Genomic DNA, 19,641 nt, shown 5'->3' on the forward strand with positions numbered 1-19,641 from the left:
ACTCCGCCTACCTCCCAACGGCGCTTGCGCCAATCCGGACGTCATACTCCGCTTCCACTTGGGTGCTCCGCCCCCTCCCCCCCTCCCCACGTAATACTGTCCGTGGCCTACGAACCAGTTTCCTCTGTAACGGTCGTCACAATCTTTGCCTCCTCCCTCGTTGCTGCCATCGCGGAAGTCGGCTGTTTTCCGCCTATAAGCGAAATTCCCAGGGCCTCCCTTACCGAAGCTCACCGTGCCGACTCTCAAAGAGGCTTCGTGGCCGCAGAGCTAGGCAGCTTCCACGCAGCAGTCTTGCCTTCTTTTTCCGGCCCCCTCCCTTCCCCTCAGGTTTAAGACGTGACTGAGCGGCGCATAAAATGGCGCCGGCGAAGAGGACGGTAAAGGAAAATAAACCCCCCAGGGCCAAAAACGCATGCGCATCGGGAGTGCGGTGTCTTCGTTCGTCACCGCTGTACCCTAGTTTCATCCCTCCCCTTTCCGTTTTCACGAAAAACCAACAAGCCAATCAAATTCCATCCCCCCACCCCTCTATTTTTATCGCAGCTTCCGGCCCCGCCGGGCTTCCACCAATCCAGGCGTCCGGGGCTTCCCATCCGGATGCTTTAAAAAAAAAAAAACCTCGCTTATTTCCAATCAGAGGCAAAGGATAGAGGGAGGGATCGGTGGAAGCTTTAACTTCACTCCCTTTTAAAGTCCGGGCTTCCAACAAGGCTTGGCTGCTCTACGATTTAAGCCAATAAGAAGTCGCTTCCCCTTTCGCTCTCTCTTTAAAAAAAAAGCCTGCCCGTTCGCCCAATCGTCTTCTCAGAGAAGCTCTTCCGCAGTCCAATGAAAGGCGGGAGGCACGCGAAGCACCCAATGAGGGAGGGGCAAGCCCCCCTCGAGCGTCAAGCGTGCGGAGGGGGGCGCGCGAGGGGAGGAGCCAATGAGAGGCCGCGCAGCGCCCCTACTGCTCAACAGCTTGTTATTTGGGTGGTGAGAGCAGCGCTGGGCTAAAAGAGTGACACTCGGTCCGTCAGTGAGTGGGAGCCGCCGAGCCCGGGCTGCCGAGGGGGCGGAGAAGAAGAGAAGGCGGAGCAAGGCGGGACAGCCCCTATTGCTGCTGCTGCCGCTGTCGTCGTTGTCGCCCTCCTCCTCCTCCTCCTCCTCCTCCTCCTCTTTGGCCGCTGCTGTCGCGGCTTGTTCCTGGTGGGGGTCGGACGGTGTCTTCGGCCGGGCTGCCCGCGCTCTACGCCGGGCGAGGGGACCTGCCGCCGTGGACTGCACTCAGCAGTGAGTTTGAGAGGGGTTTGCAAGCAGGGGGGGGGAGGGGAGGGGACCGGGAGTGAAGCCGTGGAGTTGAGAGGGGGCCGGGCCGGGAACCCGTCCTCAGTCCGGGGGCGGCCAAGGAGACGGGCTCGCAGTTACTCGGGGGAAAAGGGAAGGGAAGGTCGGGATGCAATCCTCTCCCTCGGCTTGGAAGGTTGGACGAGAGAGGCGGGTGGTGGTGGGGGTCAACCGCGAGGGAGGGGTGGTGAAATGTGGGGGGGGGGCGTGATTTATGCTTTTTGCCCTTTTTGGGAATAAACTAGTCCGGTCTTTCTCTTTCCTCACTCAGAAGATGGTCCGGGTGGGATGTTGCTTCTCTCCGCTGCCTCTTCCTCGGACCACATACCCAGGCTGGCCTCGCTTGGTGGTGGGGGGGCTGCCTTGGCTTTCTTATGGAGGTTCCGTTCCCTCCACCTTCGCCTGTCCTATTAGCCTCCCTCTTCTGTCTCCGTTCTACTCGCCTCCTTGGCCCTCCGTCCACTCCTTCCTCTTTCACTCGGGCCCTCTTCCCACCCCACCATTTACAGTCAGCAAGTGGGACGGGTGGCTTCCATGAGTTGTTTTGGGGGCAGGGGAGGCCTCGAGGGTGAACTGAAGGAGTTGTTGGTTGGGATCCTGTCGTACAGGATGCTGAGTTTTTGTGGTTGGAGGAAGAGACGGGGGTTTGTGGGATGGGGGAACATTTCCTTCTGTGGTGAGAACAGAATAAAGTAAAAACAAATGTACTGTAATGGAGGAAGAGAGATACCCTTTTGAAAATGGCACGTGAAATTTATGTTTTATATGAAAGAGCCCAGACCACTAGACAACACCATATGGGGAAACTGGTGGGAAAGGCCTTGAATCATTTGAGGGAGGCTGCTGCTACCAGAAAGGAATGAGAGACTTTTTAAAGGGCTTAAATTATTATCACACATTGAGAGAAGGCAGCACTGAGTGACTGCTGCAGTCCCATGTAAACGTGATAATAACTCCACTCCATATATACTTTTGACTAAATATGGTTAGAAATAGTTTGAAAGTCTACCTGTATAGTAGACTGGCCTGTGTCCTTAATCTTTATTTACATAGCTAATATCTTGGTTTCAGATTCAGACATGGACAATGACAGGTGCAATAGGTGTAATTTTTCACCTATTACCTGAGAAATCTCTCCTGTATTATTTATATTTTGCATGTATATGGAGTTCCTTTGTTTTCCTAACAGGTTGCAAAGAAAGAGGGAGCAACAGTGATGATTGATACAAAGGAAGTGGCGATGAGCAAGAGGAAACTTAAGGCTGAATGTAGTACCATCCATTCCTCTTCTAACAACTGAAAAAGACCTACGTAATTCTTTACAGCCCTTTTTTCTTATTTTTCAGATGCAAGCTATGCTGACATGAACATTCTAGACTTTTAGAGATTGCTGTTTATAGCACCAAAAGTCAGTGTTTTTAATGACTGACTACGATTTTCATAGGTGATTCTCTTATTCAGAGGTCATTGATCTTTCTTTAAAGTTGATGAATCTGATAACAGTAATCTTTTCCCCTTTGCTTCCAGATTTTCTTCAACTGTGGTACACAAAACGCTTTGAGCTGGAATCCCTCAAATAACCTTCAAATATGAAGGTAAATCTCCATGTCTGTTTTGGAATGTGTGAAAGCTTTCCCTGTCTTACCCGTTCCTCTTTATTTGCTACTTGATGTAATATTTTGCTTAATTTAAAACGAAAACATGAAAAGGATGTCATTGTATTCCATACACATCCTGAGTTACTGTGGTAACTCTGAGCTGTCAAAACTTGCAAAATCAGGTAGTAGACTCTTTCATATTGGACATCAGAGTCTTTTCTCTGAAGTTTATTCTCAGAAATTAGTAGATAAGTTATACGTGGGAAAATGGGTCCTAAAACCTGGAGGACAAAGCCTTCATTCCCCTTGTAAGATAAAAAATAATTAAAGGAAATGTCTGCATTTGACTAAAGCAATTAGAATTTAAGAATGCAGAAACATGTTGGACTTTGGTTCATTGCACTGGTTTTTCTGTATTTCTGCATTCATCTTTGAAATGTACAAATTTTGCTGTATTTACAAATTACACATTTAGTAATAAAATAAGTAGCAGGCCTAACTTTTTATCATGTATTAAGTTTGTGTAGCTGCCTTACATGACTGAGCAGCTTACAATATTAAAATTGTGTTTTTATTGATACAATACAAAAATAACCAAATAACAAAAACTATTTGAAACAATGAAAAGTCTTTTTTTTAAAAAAAGAGTAGTCACCAAAAGAACACAGTTAATTTCGCTAAGATTACAGTCAGTTTGCAGGCTCCACATCATATTTACATGATCTACAGGCAAAATTACAAAGCCATGTCTTCAGTTCTTTCCAGAATGCCAAACAATGTCAAAGCCAATCTGCTATAGATTATTTGGTTATAGAAGTAGAAAAATAATTTCTACAGTATGTTGAAAGTATACTTTTCCTGTTGGGTTGGAGAGAGAAGTAAAACTCTGTTTATGCTCATAATTGACAAATTCTTTGTTGTTTTTTCTGATGTTACTTGTCTATTTTGACTGATACAGGTGTGGAGTTGATATCATTCAACATATACAGTTGAAGACAGGTGTATAGATTTTCCTAAAGTGAAAATAGTATTCAGTATTTAAGATTTCTGGCAGAACATTTGTTAGTGTGGTATAAATGTTACTATGTTGTTTAACAGTATGCCGTTCATTCATTATACATTATGTTTTAATGACTTCCATCCTGACTGTAGGATCTAGCCTGTAGTCCAGTGCAAATTTACTTAGTCTTAAGAAGTGGGACTTCCTTTTGTATGAGCTACTATATGAGCATCTTTAACATTATTACAAATTATGACATAGTTAGTTAGTACTGTGTGCTTTGTTTGGGAGGTATAAACTTATGTTTTTAAAAAGAAAATGTAGGCCTTTTGATGTGCTCTGTTACATATGACAAAACTGGAGTAACAGTCCTGAAATCTGAGAAGCATATCTAAACTCTTCTGTCAGTTCAGCTTTGTCTTTATTGATTTTTCTACTTTTTCTTCAGGCAGCAGATGAGCCTGCCTACCTAACAGTGGGGACTGATGTCAGTGCCAAATATCGGGGTGCTTTCTGTGAGGCAAAAATTAAGACAGTGAAAAGACTAGTGAAAGTTAAGGTAAGAAGAAATGCTAACAAGAGTTTAAAGACCACTAAGGAACATTCTAATCTTCCTTGTGCAGATTCTGGCAATAAATTTGTCTAGATCTGTTTTGTCTAACTGCCAATAGTTTTTCATGGCAGCCAGGTTTTTACAGTATAATTTTCTCTGAGAACTATTAACCGAACATACAAAGAATATGCCCTCCTAATAATTATTGACCTAAGGGAGACCCTCCATGCAGATACAGGTTTACCAAGATACAGGATAGCTCACTACATTTCTGTTGCATGAATTGTCACTTTCTTCCAATACCTCAGTTAATAAGTTGCATGTACAAAACTTGAGAATTGAATTTCTCCATACAGCTTTTTCTGACTGAATTAGACTGAAGCTGACTATTGATATTTAATATTAATTTGTTTGTTATAAAGAATTAGAAAACTGTTATAAGTTATCTTGAAATTATAGATGTATTTCCCTATGTATTATAAATTTACAAACATTGCACAGATTCAGAATTCCTAGTTTGTTAATGTGTATAATTGATGGCATCTGCAGTTTTTCTCAAAATAAAGAATGAAAGGCCCAGTCATTTTACTTGTTCAGTCATTTCATAGAAAAGAATATCTGAATTAATAGCCCACGTGTATTAAATATGAGGTTTTTAATGATGGTCTGCTAAAGTGTCACCTGATTTAGATTAATTTTACATTAAAATTTTATGCTCATATTCTTTTAAATCAGCCTCATTGAATTCACTAACATTACTTTTGATAGAGGCTTATAGTTTGCTGTTAGTTTGGCAAACAATTTGTGGGATATAGCTGAACTTGACAAGTTTTGGTTAAGAATGTAACATGCTTTCTCACTTATTTGATAGGCATTCTGATAAGAGTGAAGTGTTTTTTCACTTATTTGATAGTTTGGCAAACTATTATATACAATCTACTCAAATTGCTTAAGCTCCAACGTTACATTAAAGTTTATTTTGTAGAAAGGTTGACATACTGTAAGACACTCTTATTTGTAAGGAAATTCTAAGTTGCACGCTGGTAAAGATGGGGAAAGACTGGTTTTTCTCTTTCCATAATAAACTGCATTTCTTAAATAGACCTATGTGCTTGAAATCTCCTGTTGAAAAAGATGAAATTATTTTCACTAAATTTAGCCTACAGTGATGGTCATTTCTCTTTTCTTCATTGGGAATGTCCTGTGACCAGATTTTTGTTTTAGACTAGGTTTCAGCAAGTTTAAATTATGCATATAATTTTTAAATATTGTACAAATATAATTCTTTGAAATTTCTTTCAAAATATTTAGGTGATCTTAAAACAAGATAATTCAACACAATTGGTGCAAGATGATCAGGTGAAAGGACCTTTGAGGGTATGTGTATAACACCTTTCTTTAGTTATACATAAGATTTTAAAAATTATATAGGATGACTGAAATAAAACTATGTAGTTACTGATTTGGTATTGGCTCCAAGAAACATGCATGTGTTTTTCATTCAAATGTAAAAGAGAGTATCACTAACTATTTTAGTAACAGGAAAGAAATTACCAATAGAAGAGAACATCATTAAAAATATTAGAATTTATTTAGATGCAAATATTCATGTAACAATTTCATTCAGGAGACAATTTCTAAATTCAATAGTATAGCTTCAGTTTTGATAGTATATACATAGCTGTATTGAAATCAAAAGTTTTAAATTCAGCTAACATTCTTTGGACTGAGGATTTGGGTTGTTATTTTATAATGTTTTACTGATCTAATTTTACTGTTGGGAGTCAATTTGAAAGTGCTATGAGAAAATAAGCTAATATATGGAATTAACTCACTGGACTGATTCAAGTGGTAGACGCAAGATTAATTTGCCAATACTGCTTCTACTGGTACATGAGAGATGATAACATAATAGAGAGGGGAAGATGATTGAATCTATACATTAATAAACTTGATAATACCCTAGATGTTTTGTCCAGAATATATCAGTTGTTTAGCCTTGACTAAATGGGAAGAGATAAGGACAGATGCTGATGGACCATATTGATGGAGCTTTCTTGACTATTTTAAGCAATATGGAGTTGTGCCAGATTAAAATGTATGTTATGTTAAAGTGTGACTCCAAGTTTTAATCTAAAGAAATTGTCATTATAGGTTTGGGCAGCAGTGGTAAATGTTGAGGCAGAAGCCATCCACCATTTCAGAATATTCTTGTCAGTTGTAAGGCCGGTTGCCTTTAGTTAGGTTTTCTTTTTATTTAATCTTAGTTTCATTTGTTTCACTCTGCTCCTTAACTCCCATTACTAAAGCTTTCAGATAATTTGCATTTCCAGCAATCAAACCAGTGCTATTAGCATAGCACAGGTTATTAATGTTTCTTTCTCCAAGTTTTAAAATTATGTCCATTTTTTAAAAAATCTAGCTTCCTTTGATACATTTTCAGCATATTTGTTGAATAAATAAGGGGAAAGTATACAGCTTTGTTTCACTTCTTTGCTAACCTGGAGCCAGGCTGTTTTGCCATGTTCTGTTTGGCTGTGCTTCCTATCCTGTATATAGTTTTCACATGAAGAAAATACAGTGTTCTAGAATTCCCACTTTGCTAGTGAAATACTTTACTGATGTAAATAAAAAAATCTGCAATAGTACATTAAATATAAACATCATCATTTTAGGCTGGTGCAGTTGTTGAAACCAAAATGCCTGATGGAACCTTTCAAGAAGCTATCATCAGTAAATTGACAGATGCAAGCTGGTATACTGTGGGTAAGTATTATTTTAATTCATTTTTTATTACTAAATACTAATTTTCTTTCACCAAGATATATTTGAATTCCTTTCCATACTGCACATCTTATTTTCTCATGAGCAATTGCCTACTTTTTAAGGTTAGTCAGAGACATTCTCTGTGAAAAGAAAATGGTCAAATATGGTGCAGTAGTATATTTGAGAAAGAGGACTTTGGATTTGTTTAAAGCATTTACTTTCAGGAGAATAAGGACATGCTTTGGACAAAAGAGGCAAGGTTCAAATCTTTCATTAAATTTGAAAGCTCCAGCATCAGTTACATTATCAGTAATCGAAAAATAAAAATGTATAACACCTACTCTTACTGGTGGCCATGAAATGTTGAAGAAAAATCTGAAGTACTCTATTTTTTTGGGAACTTTTTCTGGGAGTGAACTGATAGTTTTCTGGAAGATAATTCTGTATTGGGAATAGTCTGAAGGGGAAATGGTATGATAGGTTTTATGTGTGTGTACTGCTAATATTGTATTAAATTCCATTGATTAACCACATACATTAAAATTACTTTCTGAATCTAATAAACCTATTATCATTTAAAACATATTTAATATACACAAAATATTTATAATGGACACAGTGATTCTATCATTAAATTCTTCTACCTGCTTTCTAAATGTGAACAGAGTTCTTGTGCTGTCATTTAGGCCATTTGTAAATAAACTTTTAGCAGCGTATAAAAATTGAAAACATAAAGGAATAGTTTCAATATTTTTCTATGCAAAAGTGTTCATCTTTTTTTCAAATTTTCAAAAAATTTATATATTTCTTGGAAGATTTTGTTTGTGAAATAAAAGAAACTAATATTAAATTTTAGTGTTACTAAAATAGAACCTGTTACATTTTTATGTAGCGATACAATAATGTGAAACTCTGATAAATTTCAGGCAAAACATGCAAACATTTTTAAAAAATATTTTTTTGGTCTTTTTTATATTGATACTCTAGAATCAAAAGAAGTGATACATTTGGTTATAAGTTTCAGTAACTTTGTATATTTCTAGACATTTAAAATAAAACATTGATCCTCTGATACACAAGAATTTCTTTCTCAATTGATTGTTGAATATGTGAAGTTTTGGTCTCTTTGGCTTCATAGTACTGCCCCCCAGAAATTATTTCAGAAGCTAAAATAGCATTACTGTAAATATTTATAAAATTATGGAAATCAGCATTGTACAGGTATTTACATTGAAAACTTTCGTGATGTTTTTAATAATACAAGGAATAGAGCAATCACTGAGTCACAAATATCATCATGCACATTATGTTTGGAGACGATTCACAATCCAATCTTTTCTATGAATAGTTCTGTCTTAGGCATGTTTCCAAGATGTTTTTGTTATCTCGCTGAAAAGAAAATTATTCTGAATTTACTATATACCCATTCTTTACAAAAACAGAAATAAGATTGATAAAATTAATCTGACATTATTAATGTATCTTCAGTGATTCTAGCAGGAACTTCCCATTTTAACAGCACAGAACTTTGACCGGGGGAGACTTGATTTGCTTTCAAGTAGATAATTTTTTCCCCTAGATAATAGCATGATCAATAGTCAGAGATAGTTGACATTTTAGTAGGAAACACTGTGTTAAGTGGAGCAGTGATATGGCTGATTGTTAGCTTTAATTGTATGAAGGCCCTGGGACCATTGCTGACTGTAGACCATTTTATAGGCAAATAGCATGACAAAATTTTAAAGAGTTTTTGGTTAGCTTTCAAGTTAAATGCTGCTTTTGTTCTAAACCCATGTAACTGTCAGCAATGTGTAAAACAGTTTTCCTATTCTATGAACAATTTATCTGTAATTTGCATCTTTCACTTCGTTTCCTACATACTTAGTAAACTTTGCATTTTAACTGATATTGGTTTCTGGAAAAATAGAACAAACATTCTAAAACTGTTTAATGCAAGTGTCATGGATGGCACTATGGAGATACTCAAATTTAGCCTTTTTGATTATACAAGTAAAAATTAAAATTGGCTTTCAGGTGAAAACTTGAATTTGTAAAATTTGTTGTATGGTAGCAGTGAGGCCCCCACTTGATTGTGGTTTGTCATATTTGTAATGATATTTGCTCCTTACATCCCCGTAGCTAAATGCTACGTATCTTTTTTGCTCAAGGGAGCGATAATTAAAGTTGCTCACAACCAATGGGTAGAATTTTTCTACTAAGCCAATGAGCCCAGGGGGTGGGAGGCAGGCAAGGGATATGTTGTAATTTCTTGATTCAATCAAACAACATACTGAAGACAGCATTAAACAGGTGGGCAGTATGTCATGCTAAAAGCTAGGCATCTCCACCTTTTTCTGCTAATTTCTACATGCTTCTTTTTTCATTTCTCCTTTTATTATTACTGTATTTATGATCCTCTTTTTCTTCACTTGCACTATATCTTCTAGTCTATATTCATCTTTCTTTCACTTTGCTGTAAAATTTCTCATAGCAGATATTGTTACAGGGATTTAAGGGACTAATTAAAAAAGTTGTATAAAGAATCCTATTTAGAGATAAGTCTCTCTGAGCTCTGTAGAATTTACTCCATGGATTATGTACATGGGATTGTATTTTGAGGCAAGGAGAATAGATTATATGAAGATAGCAATTTGGTCTCCAAATATAGGTGCATAAAAACGATGTGGACCAGTACATTCATGTTCATTATTAGATGCAGCTTACATTTAAACTTCACAACATTAAAAACCTCCACAGGAAGATTTGAACATTTGTTTTCCAATAATGACATAGTTTTCTTCGACTACATAATTCTATATGTTTAGTATATATGTATAGTGCTTACTATTATTTTAGCATATATGGAATTGCAACTCAAAAAAGATGACAGAATTGACAAAAGCATGAACTTGTATTGTCAGACAAAATAATTTTCTGTCCATGTGATATTTTACAACCTGATTGCAATACTGTAATTCTAATCAGAATACAGCCTTAATTGCATTTGTTTTTTTGCAAAGAAACATGGATTCAGAGGGGTGGTATATTTCCTCACAGTATTAGGCTATCTCTGTTAGATGGCGTCTTGGTTTAAGGAGATTGAGTAGATCATTAAGTTCAGCATCCAGTCAAAGCTTGCTACCTATTATACTTCACAGCATTTCTTCAAAGGTGAAATAAACTTGAGATCTGCCTGGAGCTTTCTGTAGGAACATGACTGGAGTCTTTAATAATAAGAGGTGGGAAAGTATGGAATAGAGAGGTGCTTCATCTCTCTGTAGGCACATAGAACTTTTCTTCCTATCAGTAAAGCGGCCACATATTTCACAAGCTAGCGTAGTTACTTCAGAACCTATTACAGTGGTATCTCGGTACTCATTGTTAATTGGTTCTAGGAGGTGCAGTGAATACCAAAAACAATGAGTACCAGACAAATTTTTCCCATCAGGAATAATGTAGTGAGTCACAAGGCAATCGATGTTGACAAGTTCTAGCTGTGTGTTGAGTACCAAATAAATGATGAGTACTGGGACAAAATTTTCACACCAAAATGCACTGAGTACCAAATTTGATGAGTTTCAAAGCAGTTGAGTACCAAGGTATCATTGTATTGCTGACTCCTTATGTGTGTGCATGCGCAGTTACTTGTATTGTTGACAATCCCAGGAGAACTGTTGTCTGTACATATGCACATTTATAGTTAGGAACAGCTTTTGAAGTAGCCACATGAGCCTTGCAAAAGATTTAATAACTATTTAAAAGTAGATGGGTTTTGCTCATGCATATTATGAAACATCTTTTTAAATGTTTTGCATGGCTCAATTAATAAAAAATTAATGCCTAGAAAGAAAAGGATCAGTTGTTTCTAGTTGTTCTTTTTTATTCTCCAGTGCTTCACATTTTGCTTTTACTTTGAATACTTATTTACCGGTATTTACTTACTTAGTTACTTACTGACTAGGCTGCCCAGCTCAAACTGTGACTCTGGACAGCATATAGTAAATGCAGACAATTTGAGCTATCATGTATCTTGATACATTTGTGCAGTAATTGTGAAATATCGAAGCCACATTATTAAACTTATCGGTACATATTTTAATTTAAATATATTTATTGCTAAGAAACTACAAATGTTTGTATGGGCACTATAACATTGTAAGATAGCAAAACAGGAGTACACTGGTCAGATAGTTCTGGTTTCTGGTATCCTTATTTTAATACTTTCTTGATAGTATCTTCTTTAAGAATAGCTATATTCTTGAAAAAGGGCATGCTCAGGATGACTTTAATTAAGGAGATTTAAAAGAAGAAGGAATGTTTAGCTGAAAGAATAAGTAGAATTTGATGTATTTTAGAAAACATTCGTTTCCTCTTTTCCAGTGTGCTTATGCCTGCTCATTGGAAGGTGGTGTTATGTATCTCTTATAGATTTATGGCCAATGGTTTATTCTAGAAGGTAGCAATAAAAGGAAGGCTCTATGGAACTAATCATAAATATATTAATCCCCTTTCAGAATTTTGAGTTCCAGTATATCTTTGACACTGAATATTAGCAGTGCTTCCTGTGGATCATACATATGTTAAGGGTGGGATTGTGGAAAAAAATATCCTTAAAGCTTGGTATTTATGCCATTTAATTCATAAAGTCATCTAATTTATGATACGCCTGTATGAAAGAGTAATTGTCCTTACTCCCATTCCCAAAAGTTCAGACAACTCATTTAGAGAGATAGAAGAGCATTTTCCCTGTTTATGAATGGCTAAGTTAACGTCCAGACCTAAATCCCATAGACATTTTTAATATAAAAAACCTGAACTAAACAGTTTATGTTAAGAAAGAATTAAGTGTTATTTAGTTGGAGTTGCTTAGTTGAAGAATGGGCCAAAGCTCTTGCACAGTGATAGGAGAGATTGATCATGAGCTACAGGAATGTTTGATTTCAATTATTGCATGTAAAAGTGATGTAACCATTTATTAAATCTAAAAGAATAATTACTTTTTCACACTGGAGTTTATATGTTGGATGTTTACGTTTATGAAATTAAAGCTCTGGATTTACTTATTCTTTTTGAACAACTAATAACATTCAGTGGCAAAGACATGCAAAAATTAAAAATGGGAAAGGGGCAAATATTGTATATAACAGAAAGATACAGTTTGAATTCTGTTCCCTTTCCCATTAAGCAATGGGGATTAGGAATGTATCATTTATATTCCACTTTTCTAAAAAAAAATCTAGCATACAAATCAGCAAAATGTAGCAGCACTGTTCATCAGTATGAGAAGAACATATATAAAATGCTCATCACTGCACATATGCAAGGTCACATATTTAACTTATTAGTTTTACTATTATCTGCCTCAACCAAGTGTCCTGTGTTGTTTTAAGAATACTGTGAAACATCTGATTTAGGAAGGCTGCTCTTTGTTACTCAAACTTTCACAGAGGGTATGTAAATGTATTACAGAATATGATCAGGATTAGAATAATAGCTCTTGAAATCCAGATGTCTTCAATTTTGGTTCCATAATTCCAAGCCAATATGGAAATAAAAGTCCACACATGTTTGATGCATTACTTAGTTATTCTCTCTCTCTTCCTCCATCTCTCTCTGTGTAGCACTTCTGTATTGTACTACTTGTTGGCTGAACAACATTTTAATATGGATGTGTGTTACCCATATTTGACTGTTCATGGTCACAAACAGCAAGCCAAGACAACATCATAAAAATGGCTTATTCTATAGAAAATGAATAGTTTTCCCAAATGTTGCAGTCTTAGTAAAATCAAGCAGATGAAGAATGTGTCCTGAGTAAGAGAGATAAAGTTGTGAAAGAGCAGAATACACAGGCAATATCTTTCTTTTAAAGAGAAAAATTATGATTGAGGGTGCCTTTGCTTACAAAAGTCTTACATCTTAACACACTTTGATGGTAGGTGTTCTAATTCTTCCATGTATATTGAAAGAACACTTGAAACAAGGAGTCCTGTTTACTAGAATAATTTATACTTTCTGTTTAGTTTTATTTAGAAAATACTTTACTATTTAATTAATAATAGTTCTGGCTTTGTTTAGTTTTTGATGACGGTGATGAGAGGACATTGAGACGGACCTCACTGTGTTTGAAGGGAGAGAGGCACTTTGCTGAAAGTGAGGTAGGATTTTAAAGTTGTTTTTTTTAAAATGCTATTTCACTTTTTATTGGAAAATCAGCAAACGGTCTTTTCTACTTTCCTTCCTTAGACACTTGACCAACTGCCACTAACAAATCCAGAGCACTTTGGAACACCTGTAATTGGAAAGAAATCTAACAGAGGAAGAAGGTCGTCTCTTCCTGTGTGAGTAACTTTTACAATGCCATATTTTTGTAATAATTTTCTTTATCTGGGATGAGATAAAGTAATTGTGCATGTCTTATACAAATGTACTTGACAATTTCGGGAATTGAACTTTATGTTTTCGCACAGTCTACTGGTCTACTTTTTATTGTCATATCTGTCAAGTAAAGCAGGAGGGACAAGTTGGTGCAAACAATAAAGCTACTTGTTTAAAACGTGCCTCATGATTATAGAACTAGTTGATAATACTTTGGACTCAGATGAGGAAGTTGCAGCGCTAAGCCAGTTGTTTACAATCTGTATAACAGCTCCTGAGGTGGTAAGGAAAGAGGGAGCTCAGTGTCTTTTTTGCACAAGTATAGTGGCAGAAGCATGCAGAACCCATGTCCTAAACAACAGGAGGTGTCTTCCTGGATTTCTTACAAATTTAGATATCTATGCTAGGGTAACTTAGAAATGCATTTCTAGTCCCTTGTTCTTTGAAAGACTTCAAAATGTGATGGAGGACAAAAGTGATCAGAGGGCAGGATTTCCTATAAATATTGTTATTCAGTGTCTGGTAATACAGGAATTATGCAAAAAATATTGCATTTATATAGCATGCATTATATATGCAATTGTGATTTTAGCTTTCCTTAGAGCAGGTCTGTTTATTATTTCTTTATGCATGTTCCTAATTTGTATATTCCATTGTTTTAAAGAGGAGATAAACTGAAACAAAGAACAATTTGGGTAGGTAGATATATTCTTGAATGTAACAATAGGGACAGTCTTTAAATACTCCAGATCAGTATTTCTCCACCTAAGCAACTTTGAGATGTGTAGACTTCAACTCTGAGAATTCCCTGGCAAGCATTCTAGCTGGAGAATTCTGGGAGTTGAAATCTGCTCTAAATTAAAACCTCATACCTCAACATATGGGTAGAAGCACATAAATTCAGTGATTCTCATTTCTTATCTCAGTATTTCCTTTCATAAACATTTGTAAATGATCACTAAGGCGCTTTTTCAAAAGCCAACTGAACTTTCTTGGTTTTTTCCTTGCCTTTTGAAAAAGCACCTTTGGTATAATCATGACCTGGATGATCAAGAATCTCCATAGACATTTGTAAATTAGCATCAGAATGTCTCCCGATGCTACTTTTAAACATTCTAGAATTTGCTGAATTGTTTCCCACAAATTTCCAAGAACTTCTGTCATATTCAACTCAATAGCCAATAGCTACAATGCTCCAATAGCTCCAATAGTTTCCTTTCGAGTATTACTTTCACATTCTGATAGTGTAAATCTTTATATGCCTAATTCTTTTAGCAATGAAGATGAAAAAGAGGAAGAAACTAGTGAAGAGGAAGAGGAAGATAAGAGACGTCTTAATGATGAATTGCTTGGTAAAATTGTCAGTGTAGTATCCAGTACTGAAAAGGGAGAATGGTATCCAGCTTTGGTAAGTAAGAATTTAAAAGTCTTAAGAATGACATCAAAATGATATTTCCCCCCAAATTCACGATATTTGCATCTTGGGAGCACAATGCTTCACTTTTAAGTTTGTACTTTTCTTTATAGCAAAAAAGCTGTCAGCCATTATTTAGAATTTATTTAATTTATAGAATAGCTTTATAGTAGTAGTAGTAGTAATAATAATAATAATAATGATTAATAATAATAATATATTTTCATGTCAGCTGTCTGAGAGTATATCAATTTTTTGACTCCTCCTAGTTTTTATTTGAAAATACCTATAAATATATTTTAAATATATTCTGTATATATATATTCTGTATATATTTATTCTGTAAATATATTCTACTAAGGGTGTTGGACTGGCAGCAAAAAGACCCAGATTTAAATCTAACCTTTGCCACAGAAGCTCACTGGATGACTCTGGACCCCACTCTTGCGCCTTCTAATCTACCTCACAGGGTTATTGTAGCTAAAATGCAAGGATAGAACTCTATGATTCTTTTTTGAGCTCCTGCATAGAAAAACAGGAGAGAAATCTAACAAAAAATGGTAGTATTCTACAGAAATAAGTTCTGTACTTCTGATTTATATGCCGTCCATTCTCTTTATATAGTAAAGTAAAGCATCCCTATTATCAGTATTAAAACAGGAGTCACGTGTGAGATGGGCAGCCATATAAATCCAATAAATGAGTGAGTGAATGTGTGACAGATATAAAATACCAAATAAAGTTGCAATGATAGGACTAAATAAATATGTAAATATACCAGGAAGTAGTGTTTCAACTCTATGGCAATTTTATTTATTCAAATTTGTTATAGCTTCCCAACTCAAAAAAAATCCATAAAAACAAATAAAATATAAAAGTTCACATGCAACCCAGACTAAAACTGTGTTAAAAACAATGCAATAAGACGAAATAGCCCTCCCCCAAATACACATTGAAGAAAGGGCACAGCTGCCACACCAGGTAAATCTGTACAAAGCATTCCTAGTCGCAACTGCCACAATTAAAACAATAGCTACAAATGCAGAAGGACCCTCGGATTGTTCACCAATCTCAATTGGGGAAGTACAGCTCCATTAAAAACCAATAATGGTAACATCTCCAACCCCACAGGCCCAAACAGCCACTGTCACTCAGTGTTGTTAAAATTGAGCCAAAGTTTGTTTCACCTCATCCAGATCCAAACAGCCTCCAGACACTGGATTGATATATCAATACCTTCACCTCTGCAGACCAGGATTGAGATACAAAGCTAGGTACTATCAGCATATTGATAATACTGAACTGGCAACTGACCTCTCCCAGTGGCTCACATAGATCAGTGTTTCTCAACCTTGGCAACTTTAAGATGTACAAAATTTAACTCACAGAATTTCTCAGCCAAGTGTTGAAGGCCACACATCTTGAAGTTGTCAAGGTTGAGAAATACTTATTAGAGGTGTCTAGTATACAACCACAATTGAGAATGACATTGAGAGATAAGATATCTTTCCTATGGTGGAGCTCTCAGTGGCTTAATGCTCAGAGGAGGAAAGAATCCACTGCAATTGAATGAGTTGTTAAAAGTGGTGGCTTTATTTTTATTTTGTATAGTGTAGCGAAATGCAGCATAAAATTCACAGAAACAAAATTTAAAATGCATATCAAAATATAAAACACCAGAGTGAATTATTCTAAGAACACACAGTATGAGTCATGAAGAAAATTATGAATAAAATTAAATTATGTATTAGCAGTTTACTGAAGTGACTAAACTTGTGGCTGGATATCTAGATCATTTAGCCATTGGACAGCAGTGCCCTTGAGATGATGTATTCCATGCAGAGATCTAGGGAACTTTCTGAGGGGACATTCCGTTGCAATATGATGCAAAGTTTGTGGGATGTCCTTCAGTCACAGTTAAAGATTATCAACCAGCCTCCATTTAGATTTCCAGTATTGGCACCTGCCACGGATCTGGTTGAGCGCTATCCGGATTTTCCTTGGGAGATCAATGCTGAAGGGGCATTGTACTGAATGAGACACTAAATTAAACAGATCTAGGTTAGAAGATGCCCACTCATAAAACAATGTAGACTAGCCACCTCATGGTGCATCTGGCAATGTGACTCTGTAATGGCTAAATAGTCTATACATTCCGCCTTGTGGACCTCACCAGGATCTCCCAGCAGGAAGCAGCAGCATGAATATCAAAAAAAATGGTGGGATTTGTATGTTCAGGCTTGCAAGATTCTGTTCATGAAACTTTACAATAAAGTCGAATTAGCTCATCTAGTTGTATTTCCTATCTGATTTACCTGAGAGGACTGACATCCCCAAAAGAAGAGGCTCTGGATGGGATCTATTCCCTCACCCCGCCCCCCCATGAGCATCAACTAGAACCAACCACTGAGGAAGGGTATGAACCAATGAAGCACAGTGCTACTTCCAAACCCCTGCAGCTAGATTGACTAACAGCAGCTACCATAAGGGCAGAGAAATAGTGATATTTTGCAGACCTTATATCTGTAATGTACATTTGTACTCGTATTCAGTTGGATTCACTCTTTGTCTTTCTCCAGAGACACTCCAGTTTTTGTTTCTGGTGTTTTGTTTTGTTTTTTTTGCTTTAATTTATATGCCGCCCTTCTCCGGAGACTCAGGGTGGCTTACAATGCGTTAAGCAATAGCCTTCATACTTTTGTATATTTATTGCCCCCAATCAGCTTATTGCCCCCACAATCTGGGTCCTCATTTTACCTACCTTTGAAAGGATGGAAGGCTGAGTCAACCTTGAGCCTGGTGAGATTTGAACTTGCAGTAATTGCAAGCAGCAGATGTTAATAGATGTTAATAACAGTGCTTTAGTCCACTGTACTACCAAGGCTCTTTTTACTTGTTTTACTTACTGGAGCTCTTCAGAAAACCAGGGAGCATCCCAGGATTGGTTTACAGAGAGAGTTTGTATAGGAATAGGATATTGAGAGTTTGCATAGGAGCAATATGGCCCAATCACATGCCTATTATAGGCTGTAGCCAAAGCCTCAGCTGAAGTGCCTGACAGATGTTCAAGAAAATCCCCAAGCTCCCTCTAGAAGCCAACAGGGTTCATCAGTCATCTAAGGAGGGTCAACCTAACTTTCCCCTTCTCCCTCCAAAGGTAGGTGGACCCAGAATGTTAGAGGGCAACCAAAGAGAGTTATGTTCATGGCAATGAACTACTGATAATGATAACAGAACTAATGATAACAAAATTAAATTCAATGGTGAAAAAAATAAGGTTCTACATTTAGGCAAGAAAAACAAAATGCACAGGTACAGTATATGTGGTACCTTGCTCAATAGTAGTAACTATGAGAAGGGACCTTGGAATCCTAGTGGACAACCATTTAGATATGAGTCAGCAGTGTGCAGCAGCTGCCAAAAAAGCCAACACTTCTAGGTTGCACAAACAGAGGGATAGAATTAAGATCACGTGAAGTGTTAATACCAGTTTATAATACCTTGGTAAGGCCACACTTGGAATACTGCATCCAGTTTTGGTCGCTACAATGTAAAAAGGTGTGGAGACACTAGAAGAAGTGCAGAGAAGAGCAACAAAGATTATTAGGGGACTGGGGGATAAAACATGAAGAACGGCTGCAGGAACTGGGTAGGTCTAGTTTAATGAAAGGAAGGACTAGGGGTGACATGATAGCAATGTTCCAATATCTCAGGAGCCACAAAGAAGAGGGAGTCAAGCTATTCTCCAAAGCACCTGAGAGTAGAACAAGAAGCAATGGGTGGAAACTAATCAAGGAGAGAAGCAACCTAGAACTAAGGAGAAATTTCCTGACAGTTAGAACAATTAATCAGTGGAACAACTTGCCTCCAGAAGTTGTGAATGCTCCAACACTGGAAATTTTTAAGAAGATATTGGATGACCATTTATCTGAAGTGGTGTAGGGTTTCCTGCCTAAGCAGGGGGTTGGACTAGAAGACTTCCAAGGTTCCTTCCAACTCTGTTATTCTGTTTTAGAATAAAACAGAATAGTTTTTGTAGTTCCTCCAACACAAAATAGTTCTTGTGTTCCTCCAACACAAGATTACAGTGCGACTGCCCTGAGACATTTTTCCCCCTGTAATTTTGACACAAGGGGAAAAAAACAATAGCTTCTGTTGGTAACTTAAGAGCATGAATGGGTTATATGGGAGTAAACCGTCTTGTAAATAGCTTGACCTTACACCAGGTAAAGCATTACATAATATTATGAGCTTCTCAGATTGGAGTCAGAGAATAGTCAGCCTCTATTGAAGTTGTTGAAGATGTGAAATAACGTGGAAGCTGCAAGAAGTATAACTCAATAGCCGTGTTGCTGCATTCTGAACCAGTTGCAGTTTTTGGACTGCCTTCAAAAGCCATTCCATGAATAGGTCATTGAATAGTCTATTATTGAGGTTATCAGTAAACGAGTCATCAATTTTGGATCTGTTTCTTTTAGTAGGGATGTTAAATAATAGTTATATGTTGGGACCCCCAGGATAGTTCCTAAGAAGTTATGCAGAAACTTCCCAGTATTATTTTCTAAGGCTGAATATAGAACCCTGGACACTGGCAGATCCTTTT

General features: G+C 37.0%; 1 protein-coding gene across 5 annotated transcripts in view; it reads left to right on the forward strand.

The window, feature by feature from the left end:
- Positions 1–19,641, forward strand: part of ARID4A (AT-rich interaction domain 4A) — a 55,598-nt gene continuing 35,957 nt past the window's right edge. For 2 of the 5 annotated variants that reach the window (XM_034433482.3, XM_087895633.1), the window contains exons 1-9: positions 1–1,275; positions 2,676–2,773; positions 2,857–2,924; positions 4,376–4,486; positions 5,792–5,857; positions 7,156–7,246; positions 13,325–13,404; positions 13,493–13,587; positions 14,900–15,032. In XM_034433482.3, the coding sequence (XP_034289373.1) occupies positions 2,919–2,924; positions 4,376–4,486; positions 5,792–5,857; positions 7,156–7,246; positions 13,325–13,404; positions 13,493–13,587; positions 14,900–15,032 (582 nt within the window). In that variant the 5' untranslated portion in view covers positions 1–1,275; positions 2,676–2,773; positions 2,857–2,918. Of the gene's footprint in view, positions 1,276–2,518; positions 2,774–2,856; positions 2,925–4,375; positions 4,487–5,791; positions 5,858–7,155; positions 7,247–13,324; positions 13,405–13,492; positions 13,588–14,899; positions 15,033–19,641 lie in introns of all 5 variants that reach the window. The other 3 variants (XM_034433480.3, XM_087895630.1, XM_034433481.3) reach the window with 3 other exon arrangements.

The sequence above is a fragment of the Pantherophis guttatus genome, chromosome 1, assembly GCF_059756535.1.
Source record: "Pantherophis guttatus breed Tessera chromosome 1, ASM5975653v1, whole genome shotgun sequence".
Classification (NCBI taxonomy): domain Eukaryota; kingdom Metazoa; phylum Chordata; class Lepidosauria; order Squamata; family Colubridae; genus Pantherophis; species Pantherophis guttatus.